This window comes from Carassius gibelio, chromosome B17 (genome assembly GCF_023724105.1).
Source record: "Carassius gibelio isolate Cgi1373 ecotype wild population from Czech Republic chromosome B17, carGib1.2-hapl.c, whole genome shotgun sequence".
Taxonomy (NCBI): Eukaryota; Metazoa; Chordata; class Actinopteri; order Cypriniformes; family Cyprinidae; genus Carassius; species Carassius gibelio.
In genome coordinates this window covers 5,624,039-5,640,875 of record NC_068412.1, presented here as the reverse complement: position 1 = coordinate 5,640,875, position 16,837 = coordinate 5,624,039, and the positions used below count along the sequence as shown (strand labels likewise).

Sequence of the window (16,837 nt, the reverse complement as noted above, 5' to 3'; positions counted from 1 at the left end):
TTGCAAAAAAGGGTACAGCAATATTAGCAAATACACATTGCATAGCATTTTATTTGCAACTTTTCAGCAACTGACTAAACATCAGAAACTTTTGTTCATTTTTTAAAAAGCAAAGATGATGTTTTATTGTGTGAATCTCACCAAACCTGTCAAAAACTGAACTGCATTTCGAAAAAAATATACAAAATTTCACAGTAGCATTAAAGTTTTTGTATTTACACTGTTAAAAATAAATCACATTTTTCTTCTATCATTCAAAACTTTTCGGTCTGTAAGGCTACGTTCACACTGATGTTAATGCTCAATTCCCTTTTTTTTGCAAGGTCGTTCACATTTCCAATTAAATGCGACCTTTTGTGATCTCTTGTGTGAACGTGAAATGACCCAGAAGTGACCCGCATGCGCAGAAGAGTACTCAACGGTGAACGACGTCACTCGTTGTTTGCGGAAGTAGCTAACGTTAAACATGGATGTCAACAACAGTGTAGTCAACAGCGGAGCTCTTTTTGCAATATTAATGTTATTTTCCCAACGGAGCCAGCAGAATTACAATCTTCTCGTTTTAAGAAGAAAATTAAAAAGAAGGAGGAGAGCAAGGTTTTTGGCCATGGCGTTTTGTGGAGCAGTGTTAGCAACGTCGGTACAGAGAAACGTGTGGATGTGGAGTCGCAGCCAGGAGTGGTGGGATACTGATGTGAGTGTCTCTTCTCGTTCCCACCTACTTCAATGCAGAATTATGACGTTTGTAGCGTATCAATGACGTACGGGTCGGATACATGTGGCCTGGCCGTTCAGACGGAGGTCGCATTTCAAAAGATCGGATACGTATCAGATTCAGGACCACATACCCAAGTGGCCTGGGTCACATTTGAAAAGATCGGATCTGTGTCGTTCAGACTGTCATGAAAAGATCAGATACAGGTCGCAGAGCTGCAAAATTGGGTCGTTTCAGCCTGCAGTGTGAACGTAGCGTATGTTTTGGTAATGGTTTTGAAAAAAATTATCTTTTGCTCAACAAGGCTGCATTTATTTGATAAAAAATGCAGTAAAAACTGTAATATTGTAAAATACTACAACAGTAATCTATTCCTGTGATCAAAGCTGAATTTTCAGCATCATTGCTCCAGTCTTCAGTGTCACAATATGCAGATATGTGCTCAAGAAACATTTCCAATTATTATCAATGTCTTAAACGGTCATGCTGCTTCATATATTTTTTGCAGAAACTGACACATTTTATTCTTCTGGATTGTTTGTCAAAAGAACAGCATTTATCGGAAACAGAGATCTTCTGTAACATTATAAATGTTTTTACTGTAGCTTTCGATCAATTAATGAAATTTTTTTTGTGTGTTTTTTTTTTTTTTTTTGAGTTTTGTTTTGTTTTCTAATGAGACATGTTTTTGTGAGATTCACCCAACTCTGTATTGTGGCAGTACCATGGTACGGTAATGATGTGAGACTTTAGTACCACTGGTATTGAATGATTGCTGTCCTCAAATACCATGGTATTTCCATGGTACTCCAAGGAATTTTTAAGAATACCATAGCATTACCATGTAAAATGTCCAAAAAACAATTGTAAGTATTGCAATGCAATACACTGTATTACCATGGTAAAGAGAAGCGCAGAACCATATCCTCATGTATGTACTTCCAAAACAATAGCATTTATTGAATGTGCAAATAATTTGTTTTTATTTTTATTTTTTGATGTTTAGATACATATTGTTGAGGAATTGGCTCTGGCTGTTCTGGTGATGAGTGGATTGTGGGTAAATGCACACTTACATGTGGTCTCTGATCCTTTGAGGGGGTCGCTGCTGTCCTCTCCCACCACTGAGTGAACCCTCACGATGTACTCCGTCAGCGGAGTGAGATTCTCCAAGACCACGGTCGTCACCGTCCCGTCGACAAACAACTGCAACAGAGGAACAGAAGAAGAGTGAGGACTCACAAGAACAGGACATGACTGTGTTTGCAAAGAAAACGTTTCCAGATTGTTTCCGGACTTCCAGACTTCTGAACAAATCTAGTTTTGGCTCAGCATGAAATGCCTCAAGCCACACTTTGTCTTTCTTTGCTCTTTCTTGCTGTTAATGTGCACTGCGTAAATAGGTTAAAATGAATTGCACAAGTAAGTTAAGGGATTAATAAGCACAAGGGCTAAGGGTTTAATAACCATAACAATGGGCAATAGGAATGGTGATGCTTTTGTAACATGCGAAGTGTTCATACCTGTAGTGGTTCCCCTCCTCCTGCGATGCTCACATACTCTATTCTGTACTTCTCCACGGGGCCTTCAGGGGCGACCCAGGAGGCTCGGAAGGAGTAATGGGTCACTTCTGAGGTCGTTAGATCAGTGGGTGGCTCGGGGCCTCCTCCTGTGAGGGGTAATGATGGTGATCAGGGTTTAACCTTTGACCCCTCACATACTCCAACATTAGACTGTCACCTCAGGGCTGTTTCTGTACTGTTTCTTTAGTGTTCCTGTGGCTCAGTGGTAGAGCAGTGTGTTAGCAGCAAAAAAGGTCATGGGTTCAATATATATATATATATATATATATATAATGATCATATAGGAGTTTTGGTTCATGGCAGAGCTTTCACAGAGAAAACATGTCTCATATTTGACTTTGCTACACTAAAAGAACAGGAGAAGAATTTCCTCCAGAGATTATACAACACTGTAGCAGCTCTCACATTGCTCTGATGTGTCTTGAAATGTCAGAAGATAATTCTAATCAGTCAAAAGTTCACAGAATATTAACAGCATTGTGTCTTTTTTTTCCAGACTGGTCTGCTTTTAGACATTTTTTTTTTTCTTTTGGAGCCTGGAAGGTCTGTCTGTACCTGGATCGAGTTTCAAGGTTTCATCATGAAAAGGTCAAAGCCTTCAGGGATTGCATTATGTAAAAAGGAAAAGAAAATAAAAACCTTTGAGGACAGCCCCATCAACACGCTGACATAATAGAGACACTGCATTTTAGCCACAATTCATCACATTTAAGTATTGTACATTATTATCCTCAAGACATTTTATCAGAAAGAGGTCGATCAGAACTACAGAATTAATGCATTAATATCAGTCTCTTTGTAAAAAATGCCTTAATGCAACCTCAAAAGCGTTTATATGCCACCTTTACAGTGTAAATTTTCATTCTTTTCCCCTCAGAAACACTGTATCTCTCAGCCTCAGTCATACAGTACCTGGACCCTTGACACTGTTACACAGGTTGTTTGTCAGGTCGTCCACGATGTCCAGCAGGAAGGAGAAGTCAGCCACGTTGTACATGTGGATCTCATCGGGATCTGAAGCAATGGATCTCAGCTCATTCTCATCTGCGTTCTTCACACCTGGAGATCAAAACCACAGAAGACACGTTAAAGCCCAGTTAAACTCATCACCCATTGTCTTTCACTGACCAGTCATATCAGACCAAGTCTTATTGACCGAAAGCATGAACCGGTTCTTACCAATGGCGTACAGCTCAATGCCCTGGTCACGTAGTTTCTGAGAGTTGGCGATGATGTCATCCTGAGACTTGCCGTCAGTAACCAGGACGCCGATCTTCCGAGAGTTCGGACGCATTCCAACATTAGCCTTGAAATTGTTCTGAAGGATGTAGTTTAAAGCAAGGCCTGTAGAATAAGAGAATGTTAGTGAGTCTAAATACGCAAGGAGGGCATTAAACCTAATGAAGAACGCTATTAACCCTGTCATATTTGATGTGCACATTTTTATGGCCTCTTTGCTGAAATGGCTGAAAAAATCCTGATAGTTTATAGTCTTAGCAAGTGAAAGGTCTTTTAGTATAATTCTACAAACTCCACCTTCAACTCTGTCTTTTCGCTGTGTAATCTTTACAGTTTTTTTATAAGTAAAAGTAAGAATAACTTGGATATTGTTAGAAATATTTCAGTATAAACACTCATTCGACTGCAGAAACATTTTACTTGATTATCACAATCATGTTAAGCTATGAGTCTCAAATGTTGTTCATCTCTCAATCATCGTTGGGTTGCACTGATTTATGTTTTGATCACCAAACTATGCATTTAAATACTTACAAAGACATATATTTGGGAAACAATAATTAAAAATAAGAGAAAACTTATTTATAAAATATGTATATGTCGTTAGTCTACTATACTGTTATAAAGATCTCATTGATTAACATTCAAGGTGTCAGAATTCATCTTATATTTTGGTTGCAGAAATATCAGCATCTGCATCAAATAGTATTCTTTTGCTCAGTGTCTATGTTTGAATAAAGTCCTCCTTGAATTTCAGCTCCATTATCTTCACTCTATCACACTATGTGAGCCATTGACCTTTATGCATCAAATATAATTCTCAATTCTTTAGATATTTTCAAAAGGTTCAATAAACTGATCCATTTTTAATCGGAGCTGCAATTGACAACATCACGAGTGGAAGACAGTCTTCTACAACCTTTAGGGTTTCACCACAAATCAAGTGTGTTGGGTCTGTCGTATAGACCAGAATAAAACATGATATACCAGTCAGAGTGTTTCCTCCTTTGTAGGGTAGATTGGCCACGGCATCCAGCAGCTCTTTTCTGGTTCTGTGAGAGTTCAGGTGCCACTCAGTCTTTGGGTCTCCACTGTACTGTGCCAGACCTAAAAACAGACAGATACAGTGTTCATAATTACACCCAGAAGAAGATGCCATTGCTCAGAAGTTTCTCTTTTATAGTTCAAAAGAGCTTTTTAAATGTTTGAAGAGCAATAAAACGTTCATGAGGGTCATCAAGGGTCTTTCTTCTCAGGAGAAAAGTCTGAGAAACAGGAGACTTCATATGCATGGCACTATCTTCTCACTAATATGGGGTTCAGGATAAATTTCTCTTACCAATCTGGACACGATCCGGCCCGATGTCAAAGACACCCACCATGCGAGCAATGAAAGACCTTATGGTCTTGAAGTTCAGACGACCGATGCTCCAAGATCCATCAACAAGCAGGATGATATCAGCCTGGGCTGTGGTTTTGCACATTACCTCTGTTTGACCAGAGAACAATTCAGAAAGTCAGTTTAATATTATAAAACAATGTTGTTGAGCAGATGTAAACATACAAATGGATTGTGATTTGTGATGAGGGATGCAGATAAGAGTTTAGACACACTTGGACACACAAAACATTCACACAGTCACACAAAATTGTTTATTTGGCATTTTAAAAACACACTTTTTTTACATTATATATTAAATAACATTTTTTAAACTATAAACTCCATTCTGTGAGCGATGTCTTTGTCTGTGTCCCATCTTGCTGTCTCTCCAGACAACTGAATGAAGGGAAAAGAGAGGGAAAGTGTCGCCCACCTGACCCTGCTCAAAAAGAACATGTTGCATAATTGTGTGATTTATAGATCATTCCCTCAAGCATCAGAAAAGTATAACATTCGGTGGATGTAGCCAGCTAACATTTTTAAATACTGTGGTTATTATGATGTATATGAAATGTGTTAGACATACCTGTGTGGGAATTTCTAAGTAGCAATAAAATGAATTATCTAAGGTTTCAAAAAAAATTAATTGGCCAAGCAGGTGCTTGTCCTCAATTGTAATGTGGATTTCTCACATTTAATTTACGATCCCTTGTACCCTAAACACTAAAGCCAGGAACATACTTTAGGCAAGTAAGCAAACACAGATGCAAACGCACACACACTATCCCAGTGCATTCGTCTCCACAAACAAAACTAAAATACATGATACCTAAAATATGCCTTAAATTGAACTTTTCCACTTTAACAAGCTAAAGATTACAATCAAAAGTCAGCAATCTTCTTTCTCTGCATTATTAGAAAGCCAGGGTGAAATGTTCTCTTTAAAGAAAGATGAATAATATAAAGTTCATGAATAACTGAAAGGACTCTTATTTTCGACTGTAATATATTTTTAAATAAGGTAACACTTCACTTAAAGCCTTTATGTATTATGCATTATAAAGATAGTTTTAATGCATTATGCAATCTCACAAATAATCAATCAACAAGCAATCAAAATCAACAAAAGAGCAATGATATGAAAGTGCTATAACAAGTCTCAGTTAGCTTAACACAGTACACATAGCAAGGTTTTTTTTTTTTTTTGTATATTACATAAAAAGAGAACAAATAAAATACAAAAAGAAGCTAGTATTAGAGGCCTTTATTGCTTTTGTTGATTGTATACTAAATGAAAATAAAATAAATGAATCCCAAATACTAATATGTTTGAAAATGTATGTTATTAATTTTTTTATTTTTTTTTATTTCAATTCACAGGTCAAAGAAGGTTCCAGATATTGATGATAGTTAGGCATTAACGTACAACAAGCAATGTATTTGTTAAAGTATGTATTCATCTTTGTTAATGTTAGTTAATAAAAATATTTTTAGACCATATTAATTAATATTCACGATACAACTTTTAATTTCAATAGTGTGATAGTAAAATAAAACTTAATGTTAGCTTTGTGTGTGTGTGTGTGTGTGTGTGTATCTACACACATACATACATATATATATATATATATATATATATATATATATATGAGAAAAATGCAAGAGAGAAGCATTTTTACTATGACTTTGGGAACCAGTGAAAACCATATACCAATATTTCCACAGAACTAGTCCAAAACTAATTTTGATAGTGCCTGTCACATGCAAATGAAAAGCTGAGCGTTACACCTCAGAGCTCTGGTCTGGGACTATTTGATTTTCCCTCTCCTGCCAGTGTCGGCCGGCCGACTCTCACCGTCGGATCTGTTTGCAATTAGGAGCAACATTCCAGACCAGGGTCAGCCGACCATGTGCAAAGCTTTCATTCTGTTTGACACTTTTTCCCTAACCAAGTTGTAAAGCATAAGTACTTTTGAGCAGATAATCTTTCTTGCTCTTGAAATTCAAGAGTCCTTCCACGCAAAGGCAGAGACATGGCTACCATATGGTGCAGTCACACTGTCTGCTTATTCACAACACAATTAGCTGTGCTGAAAGGTATTTGCCATTACTCAAAGCACTACACTGCAGCCCACTTTTCCGATTCAGAACTGACAAGGAACGTATGCTGTGTTATATATGAGTTCACTAAATCCATACCAGACACGGTAGATTTGTTCCATCTATGGAGTTTTGGAACTCAAGTAACATTCTATATATATATATATATATATATATATATATATATATATATATATATATATATATATATATGTATAATCTGTAGTTTCATGAGATCTGTTGGTTGGTTTAGGAGGGGTAAAGTACCCTTCTCAGAAAGAGAGTAGTTTTTTTATTATTATTAATCTTACCTGGATTATCAAAGGGTGGGGGTTCAGGGGCGTCAGAGAGGGTGGTCTTCTCCTCTCCAGCCAGTGGCATACTCTCTCCTCCATCAAACATACCAAACACACTCACTGAATACTTAGTGCCGGCCCTGAGATGAGAGAAACACAAATCAGTCAACAATCCTATCTATCAGCCTGAAAAGGCTAATAGATCACATTTCATGGTTTTCACATGACATGACACCGTCACATAGTTGTCTACCAGTTTATTTGTATGTATGTATATATATATATATACATATATATATACACTAAATTCGTAGTATGTACAGGCAAGCAGATGAGCACAGAATATAAAAGCAACAAAGTTTCACATTTTCCATAGAAAACCATTATAAAGAGAACTCTCAATGTGCAATTTAGTACATTGCATTCATATTCTGAGCTCGGCTGCAATTTGATTTTTTTTTATCATCACTGTATTAGTTTATTAATTATAAAACAATTTAAATGTAATTCAGTTATAAGCAGCTCTACAGATCACAATAGTATCATTTTCCAGCTCAAATTAGTTCAATGTTGATACAGTTCAGTTCAATAATTGTTGCAGATTTTCCAGTGTTCAATCTAAATATTTGTGGCTTGAAACAGATGGAACTTCAATGGAAAACTGATGCTGAAGATTTATAGATATTTTGCCCTACAGGTCTTCATGACTGAAAGCTAACATTCACATGTTTTAAGAAGTTACATGTTATCCATTTGAAGGTGATTATAGGGTGTATGTTCAACGTTCAACAGACGTCTGTAAATTTTTCATGTGTCTGCTTTGGCGTCTCATACCTTAGCTCCTCCAGAACCACTGTGTTGTCATAGGGGCCAACTAGCAACTCTCCCAGGTCCCTTTCCTCCCCGGTGGGATGGAAGGTGACCTTGTAGCCCTTTACATTCCCAGGAGCATGATCCCAGGTCACCCTGAAACTGGTTTTAGTGGGCTCTGAAGTTTGCAGGTTTCTGGGAGCTTTATATAGAGACACTGCAGAGGAAATATAGGGTGTCAAATTAGACAACAAAGAGGATGAACCTGTTCACAGTCAAATAACTTTAACCTCAACAACTTCTGCCTCACCTCAAGTTGTCAAATATCTGGTATTTACTTACATGTGGTTCCTTCTCCTTGTCTTTGTCTTCCATCACCGAACTTATAGACAGGAACCACTGTGATATCGTAAGGGGTTTGTGGCTGCAGTCGTCTCAGGACTAAAGTGTTAGTGCCCCCTGGTGCTTTGGAGGCCAACTGGCGTGTCTCACCCTGAGGTTTATACGATACCCTGTAATTGACAACATTGCCGGGTGCTGGCTGCCATGTCACTCGCATGGTCCTCTCTGTTTCTTCTGAAACCGTAACAACTCTGGCAGCGGCTGACACTGTCGGGGAGATAAATGAAAGACAATGTCCATTAAATGTTGGACTGATTCAACCACATTCCCTAGGGGTCAGGAACAGCAAACCATCTGAATAATGATAGTTTGTCTGCCAAGATAATCTTGATCCAACACAGACCACAGATCTCCAGACCAGACATGTTGAAATGATTGTACGTCATGCATAAAGCAGACACTCTAAGACTGTCTGCAATGTTCTCTTTTTGTGCCATGACTGGAGTGTTTTTACGCAAGAGGGAAAGGAATGAATTGTCCACTTTTAACCTGCCTATGGAACACTTTCAGATGAAGAGACCTTTAACAAAATGGGAGTTTTATGGATGGAAAATTACACTTCCAAGTTTTCCAAGAATCCCTGATCCAAAAGGACACCGTGTGCTAATGTTGGTATGGAAGGAGGTAAGGAATAGAGTGTTGGCAGCAGACATGAAATGGAGCCGGCTAAGCCAGAACATTGTTTTCAGCTCAACTTTTGGACCTTTTAGATGACAGACAAGAAGATAAACCAATAACAAGTCTTAGCACGCTTAACCAGTGAGTTGCCCCACTGAATAAGTAAGATGATCTCATAAAGTGCTGCACACTGTGTTGAAATCCGGCATCCCTTGATAATAGAGAGCATGTGTAAATCATTAAATCAGCCACTACACGCACTCCATACACTACACCCACCATAAGTTATAACAAGCCACAGCGAAGGTATTTTAGAGGAAATGGTGATAATGACGCAAACCTACAGCAATGATGTTTTGCCCCCACTTGGTGTTGAGCTTATGAAAGGAAATGAAAGCCACTCTTTCACTTCTTCCTCATCAGAATAAACACTGAGACATTTCTGTTTTAAAACTTTTGTCTCCAGCATACTTCAGAGAGCATGTCATTATGTTGCAGAATGTTCTTAAAACAGATATTAACTCGAAAACTGATTTTAACATTTTCTGAAGAAAATCTTAGTGACGCTCACTCCAAGTGCAAAACTGGATGCCAAGATATTGAAATTGCATATGTCTATATGATTGATTGGGTATTCTAGAGGCACATGTCATTTGTAAAAATTTCTTGGACAAAAAAAGTGCCTTTGTGTGCACTATCAAACCATACAGCTTTCTGTTGCTCGACATGGCAAATTCATGGATTTCTTGGAATTTGCTTGAGTAACTTTTTTATCCTCACATACGGATTTCTGTTGATAATTACTAGACCTCACAATCAAGCGATGTTCACTTGCAGAATGCAAGCTTCTAGAGGGCACATAAGTCTGAAGTAACGAATTTAGGTAAATGGGTACAGAGCCAGTGGTAGTTTTGTAGGCAAACATCAATGGCTTGAATTTTATGCGAGCAGCTATTGGAAGCCAGTGCAAATTGATAAACAGAGGTGTGACGTGTATTCTTTTTGGCTCATTAAAAATTAATCTTGCTGCCGCGTTCTGAATTAATTGTAAAGGTTTGATAGAATTGGCTGGAAGACCTGCCAAGATATGGTCTGTCTAGATATGGCTTGGGTGTTATTCTGTGGGTTTGTCAACCTTCGGGTAAAAAGTCTTGGTTACACTATATTTCGATAGTCCACTTTAGACATTCTACCGTCTATAAGTAACTTTGTAACTACATGTCAACTACATATCATCTAAATCTCAGGACTTTGCAACTACATGTCTACTAACTCTCAGAGTACACTGTTATGGTAGGTTTAGGGTTAGTGTTAGGGGTAGGGGTAGGTTTAGGCTTAGTATAAGTTGACAATAAGTTGACAAAGAAAGTGTTAGAAGATATTAAGCAGACAGTCTACTAATACTCTACTAACTGCTAGTTGAAATGTAGTTGCAAAGTTACTTACTGCTTGTAGAATGTCTAAAGTGGACTATCAAAATAAAGTGTTACCAAAGTCTTCATTCATTGTTAAGGCATCACATAAGTCTGACTGAACTCATCTGAGTTACATGAATTAATATGCACAGCAGATTTTTTATTCATTTGCTTGTAGCTTAATTAGGTTGAGTGTCATTTTCAAACTTTTCAGTGACTGGTTCAGATTAGGGCAGATACTTCATTAAGGTTTATATTCATGTCAGTGAAATATTTGGACACTATATACAGCATATAATTTTTTTCCCCTCTCTGGGGTAGGTTACATCAGGACGAGAGGCCCACCTCAGACAAACAGAGCGAGGTAAAGAGTGTTTGGTCATATGCTGGATTCATTACGAAGGCGGGAATTGACTTACCATCTGTGGTCTCCTCTCCATGCAGCGGCTGCCCCTCCTTACTGCTGTAGGCAGCGTAGACAGAAACCTTGTAGCGGGTCTCTGGTGTTAGTCCATCCAGAACAGTGGTGGTTAATTCCCCAGGGACGGTTTTCTCGCCAGCTTCCTCTGAAAAGAGGGATTTCCAGGTGACACGATAATGGCGGACGTTGCCAGGGGCAGCAGTCCAGGATGCTACAAAACTGCTCTCAGTCACATCCGAAGTAACTAGATTTGTAGCTGAGCCGACTTCTGAATGATTGAAAAAAAGATACAAAGGTTTTAAAAACATCATAATAATCTGGTCACAACAAACACTTGCATTAAATAAGGCTACCTTGGTTAACTAGTCTCCCAGCCTGGCCAGGCTGGTAAGGTAGTCATGTTTTAAAGGTTTTAGAAAGACCTCTGACACTTACAGTGTTCAGACTGGAAGACACACTTGTTAAAAAAAATTTGGCCAGGCTTAGAGACTAATTAGACCAACAAAATACTAACCAGGCCTCATTGGTTAACTTGTCTACCAGTATGGCCGAGCTTGTTAGGAGGACATGTTATGATAGTTTTAAACAGGTTTCTAACAGCTACTCAGCCTACGGGACCAACTTTCCAATCACCTAAACCAGTTAACACCAGTTTGGCCAGGCTAAGACCAGCAAAATACTGTATAGCTGGGTTTAAGCAGCCTGCATTGGTTAACCAGGCTGTCCAAGCTTAGGTGGGCATGTTTTGGTGGCTTTAGGGATCTAGTCCAGCTGGGAGCCCTGCTGAAAAAATTAACTACATGAATTCCATATTAGTCCAGGCCGGTTTATACTGGTTAGAGCTGGTATAGTTCTGGTCTAGCTCGGGAACCAGCATTCTGTTCTCAAGCAACTGAGATTGCTGCTTCCCTTACTTGGTCCAGCAAACCAAAAATCCAGCATACCTTATGTTGGTGCCACTAGTGCTGGATTTCCAGCAAGGAGAACAACATGGGCCTTGTCCCAAATATCACTCTAAACCTTTGTGGTCTTCCTCTAAGTCCACAATTTCATGACGTAATGCCACTTTGACTGTTGGGTAGAAGTCAGCTGCAGAGCTAGTCCCAGTGCAGATTGAGGGTACATAACTGCCATAAAGGGGGCACTCAACAGCAACCTAATGAACATTAAAATGACAAATGGGACACCCTATGGTCTCGTGGTTTTAACAGATATGTGCATGCAGTGGTCATTGTAAGCCCTTAAGACCGCAAGTGCACATGAAGTGTTTCATTTGGGACAGGGCCTAGCTAATCACCTAAAACATTTAACACCAGTTTTACCAGGCTTAGAGACTGATTAGACAAAATAAGACCAAACATATAATGTAGATGGGTACAAATGTATTTTATAGGTACAAAAGTTTTTTTTTTAATTTAAATATGAAGAATTTGAGTGAACCTTACTGTTAAATGAGCCTTTATCTAATTCTCCACTAGTCTGTCTAAGACATCGGTAGCTTGCGATTGCTTTGATTTACTCTGTCAGTAACGCATACCCTGGAAAACATCTCTGCAAAAATAATTTCTCTCTCTGCCGCCACACATCTGTCATCACATCTACTTTCCATTGAACACGAAACCAGATCCATTAAACACAGACTGCTAAGACTGCAGATTTTCGCTTTTTGATCTGCGCCATACCACCTACCTATCTTCTCTCTCTCTCCTCTCTCTCGCTCTCTCTCTCTCTGTCTCTCTCTCTCTCTCTCTCTCTCAGTTCTATGTTGAGTGGCCCAAAGCAGAAGAGAGGAGAGGGACTTGAAATGATATGAAATTGTCAGGGTGCTGACAGCATAGTGAACTGCAGTGTAAAACTTTCACGGTAACACCTTTCCCTTTCACCACCCATCCTTATGCTCTCCTGACATTAGGATAGTCACCTGTCTCTCACACATTGAGCTCCTTGGTCTAAAACAAGCCAAACGGGCCATTTGTCAATATAAAACAACCGCCCACGTCAAAGTGAAATTACCAGGCTCTGCGTCATAGCTCATAGACCTGGGAGCATAGGGACTGCAAATCACAGGATAACCGCTGAGGAAAATTATGTCCCTGTTTCTTTCCAGCAAGTGCTCCAAAGTCTTAACTTTTCTTAAACATCTGTACAGGGTTTTTTATGTAGGAATATTTTAGACGTTTCAAAAGAGGGTAAAAAAAAAAGTAGCCAGTGCTTGCCAATGCCAAAGCTGTTGAGATGAGGTTGCAGAGATGTTGAGTGGTTTGGTCATTTTATTATCCACCAGGTGAAAAACCTGTTTACTTAGTAAACAGCAACACACACATTCGTTTTTGCAACATCAAGTTATGGACTGAAGTTTAATAGTTAATAGCTGAAGTGCTTGCATACCTTAGTGAACACCAATAACTAATTCAAGATGAAACAGAGAGAGAAATTAGGACTCCATGCCAGCTTGACTGGATCTGAAGTTGTTTTCTCCGTCCAGGATTAACGTCTGATTTTACTGACAGAGCACAAAGAGGGCAGATCATATGCTAATGTCTTCTGCAGGCTGCAGACAAACTGCCAATGCCAGGCACTGCAGAACATCTCTACTCAGACAACACAAGCTATTAATGAATGTTCATTTGTGGTTTTGCACTGATAAAAAATTTAGCCATTAAACAGAGACACAACAGTACAATACCGTGCATATGTTTATTAATGCTGTCCTCATATTGTTGTGTGTTGAGGCTAGATTAAAACCAGACTACTTTTGGACCTTCACATTTGCTATTTTTCCTTCTTTGATCCTTGTTTTAGCATTCCATCCAAGCAAAATGTTGATGTTAACTGGGAACAGGAGTTCTAGCACTAACGTGACTGTCATCCTGAATTATTTCACTTTGGAGTGCCTGGAAGCAAGACAAATTCTCCAATGCTGTGTCCTTCAGCCCCACACATTCTCTTGACAGATGATTTGACCAGCTTGTGTATATTAAGTGCATTTTTGGCCTTTTGCCTTTATTTCGATAGGACAGCTCTAGGGTAGACAGGAGGCAGTGGGGAACAGGGTCAAGAAAGAGCTGAGACTTGAACTTGCCTGCAAGGTACTCTGACTTTGACTGACACTCTCATGCATATTAAAGATTTTATCCTCATTCAAAGTCTCTTATGCTCATCAAGGTACAGAAAAACAGTAAAATTGTGAAATATTATTTGCAATTTCTAATATTGGTTTCCTATTTAAATATACTTTCAAATATAATTTACTTCTGTGACGCAGCGCTTAATTTCCATCAGCCTTTATTCCAGTCGACAGTGTCACATGATCCTTCTGAAATCATTCTAATATTCTGATTTATTATCAGTGTTGAAACTGTTGTGATGCATAATATTTTTTGAACCTGTGATCATTTTTTTATTCTTTGATGAATACAAATTAAAAAACAACAGCAATTACTCAAAATATTAATATTTTCTAACAATGTCTTTACTATCATTATTTTACTGATAAAAGTATTAATTATTAATTTTGAATAGCAGCGCATATTGTAATACACCCACACAATATCTTTTTTTTTTTTTTTTACTTTTTTTTTTATCAAAGAATCCTGAAAAAAGTCTCACAGGTACCAAAAAATATTAAGCACAACTGTTTCGAAAATCGAACCAGCCAAACCTTGAGCCCCTGATCACGGGTGCCAGCTTTCGCTAAATCTACAAATAACTACATCATGAACAATTTAGCACCATTTTCCACTGGTTTCCTCGGTGTAGCTGTTTCATAGACTTAACCCAATTTCAGGCCCTGGATCTAATTTCTGGATCTTCTCACCCATGTCCACATTCAGAGAAAGCAAACTCTGCCACTGACTGAGTGGAATAAAAAATGACACATCTGAGAAATCGATCTTTAAGAGGTAATGAACCAGTGGGGTGGTCACAAACTGAGAACACATTGGTAATGAACATCTTGAGTGTCCTTTTGAACAGCTGCCATACAAAGCTGACGAAAACATCTCAAGCAACCTTGCATGACTTACACTTGGATAATCTCAAATAGCACACTGATTAAGCTTTGCAACATTTGCATGGGATCCAACTGGACAGCGCTTGATGAGAAAATGAGGTCTGTTCTCTCTGTCCTCACAGAATTCAGCTCATATTCAGTAAAACAGGGCAGAAGTCTTGGATAAGAGACATAATCTGGTGCTGGCAAAGATCTCACAGCCCAAGCCCATTTTCCACAAAAACTATCATGAGACAAAACTCATGCTGACTGCAACCACATTCACCAGATGTTAAAACACAAAGACGCTCTGAGACCCCTGGAGCAAACTGGTGGATTTAGAAAAACAAGTTTACATTTTTGAATTAAGAAGATATGCAAGTTAACATTTGTAACGGCATTTTTTACTATTTAGTTTAACAGGCTGAAGAGGAGATGCAGTGTGAGCTGGTCAGCCCCTGAAGCCCTCGTTTAAGTCACTTCCTAATTGCTTCAACTGGGATTGGCCCCACAATGCACTTTTTCTGGAGGCTGAGGGCAACTAAAACAAAGAAAGCTGTGTTATGCTCCAGGGTATGGAGTTTAACGCAGCTCAGTTTGGAAACGCCTTGTCATCGGCCAAAAATTAGTCACATGTTTCCTTCAGCTCTTCATTGAAAGGCATCTTGAGTCAGCATACATAATGACAAGCCTCTGAAATAAGTGCTTTTGTATAATGAGCGGAGGACAGCCATTAGCAGTTCTGGTTCGATGCTGTAATCGGTAATTTTAATGTGACACTGCTTGAAATCCATCCAAAGAAAGAGATGCTGTAAGTATTGGGCATTTATGGCTGATACGTTAGGGCTAAAAACCTTGGATGAAAATGTTTGGCAGTGACTAACCTTCAGCCAAGCCCACAAGTTAATGGCAGTTCTGACATGCTTTTATCAAGAGAATATTGAGAGAGACGTGTGCGAAAGCAAAAAGGGAAGCTTTTTTTTAAGTAGAAGAAACTGGCTCTTAGTGGTTTGAGACCACTCATATAAGCCAGATAGTAATAGGACACAAATAACTAGCAATCACTAAAAATCAAAAGACTTTGCAATCTATTTAATGACATGATGTGATTTTTAAATTAGTAACTTTAGAAAAGTAGAACAGAGCTATACACTGTATGATTTCATTTTGAAACCCCAAATTCTGATTGCAAGAGTATGGTTAGATTTCAGCAAACCAATATCTTTTGAGGTTTTGTTTCCATTCACTCTCCTTTCAATGCCAAGCATGGGTGAGGACATTCTTACAAGCTCAGCTAATTCATCTGCTGCCCACACACCAAATGCATACACCCGAGCGTGGGGGAATCCACACAGTGAGATCTGTCATTAGATGACACATTTTTGGTATTTTTATTAAGTACATATGTGTAAATGAATTTGTAGTATACTTTGCATTAAACAAATCTATTTCTTTAGGGTATATCTGCCAATATTTGGGAATGATCAGATCTTGAGATTGTTCAGATGGCCCCTATCAGTTGAAAATGCACATTGTAGAAAAAGCTTCCAATGCAATACTGAAGTGCCTTACCTTCCAGAGTGGTGCCTGTTCCCATCAGAGGTGCTCCGAGGCCAGAGGTGTAACGAGCACTGACGAACAGCTCATACTCGGTGTCCGGGGACAGATTTCTCAGCAAAGCAGTTGTTGTGTCTCCTTTAACAAACATTTCTTTCCTTTCCCCACCATCGGGTTTGTAGGCCACTTGATATTGCAGCACATTGCCTGGGGCGGCTCGCCATGAGACCCTCATGCTGGACACGGTCTCGTTGAAGACCCTCAGGTCACGTGGAGAGCCCCGGACTGAGAGAGAATAATAAATATGGG

General features: G+C 38.8%; 1 protein-coding gene and 1 long non-coding RNA gene across 13 annotated transcripts in view; one reads left to right on the top strand and one right to left on the bottom strand.

Moving 5' to 3' along the window:
- Window positions 1–16,837, bottom strand: part of col12a1a (collagen, type XII, alpha 1a) — a 71,609-nt gene that overhangs the window by 43,609 nt on the left and 11,163 nt on the right. For 6 of the 12 annotated variants that reach the window (XM_052580904.1, XM_052580902.1, XM_052580903.1 and 3 more), the window contains exons 13-23: window positions 16,544–16,813; window positions 10,979–11,248; window positions 8,467–8,733; window positions 8,149–8,341; window positions 7,330–7,454; window positions 4,877–5,026; window positions 4,525–4,644; window positions 3,478–3,642; window positions 3,211–3,357; window positions 2,239–2,384; window positions 1,792–1,921 (exon numbers count right to left, since the gene is read on the bottom strand). In XM_052580904.1, the coding sequence (XP_052436864.1) occupies window positions 1,792–1,921; window positions 2,239–2,384; window positions 3,211–3,357; window positions 3,478–3,642; window positions 4,525–4,644; window positions 4,877–5,026; window positions 7,330–7,454; window positions 8,149–8,341; window positions 8,467–8,733; window positions 10,979–11,248; window positions 16,544–16,813 (1,983 nt within the window). The remainder of the gene's footprint in view (window positions 1–1,791; window positions 1,922–2,238; window positions 2,385–3,210; window positions 3,358–3,477; window positions 3,643–4,524; window positions 4,645–4,876; window positions 5,027–7,329; window positions 7,455–8,148; window positions 8,342–8,466; window positions 8,734–10,978; window positions 11,249–16,543; window positions 16,814–16,837) is intronic. The other 6 variants (XM_052580912.1, XM_052580910.1, XM_052580908.1 and 3 more) reach the window with 1 other exon arrangement.
- LOC127976471 (uncharacterized) lies at window positions 547–3,221 on the top strand. The gene is made up of 3 exons (XR_008157806.1): window positions 547–694; window positions 1,722–1,945; window positions 2,795–3,221. It is a non-coding gene; the product is annotated as an uncharacterized LOC127976471 (long non-coding RNA).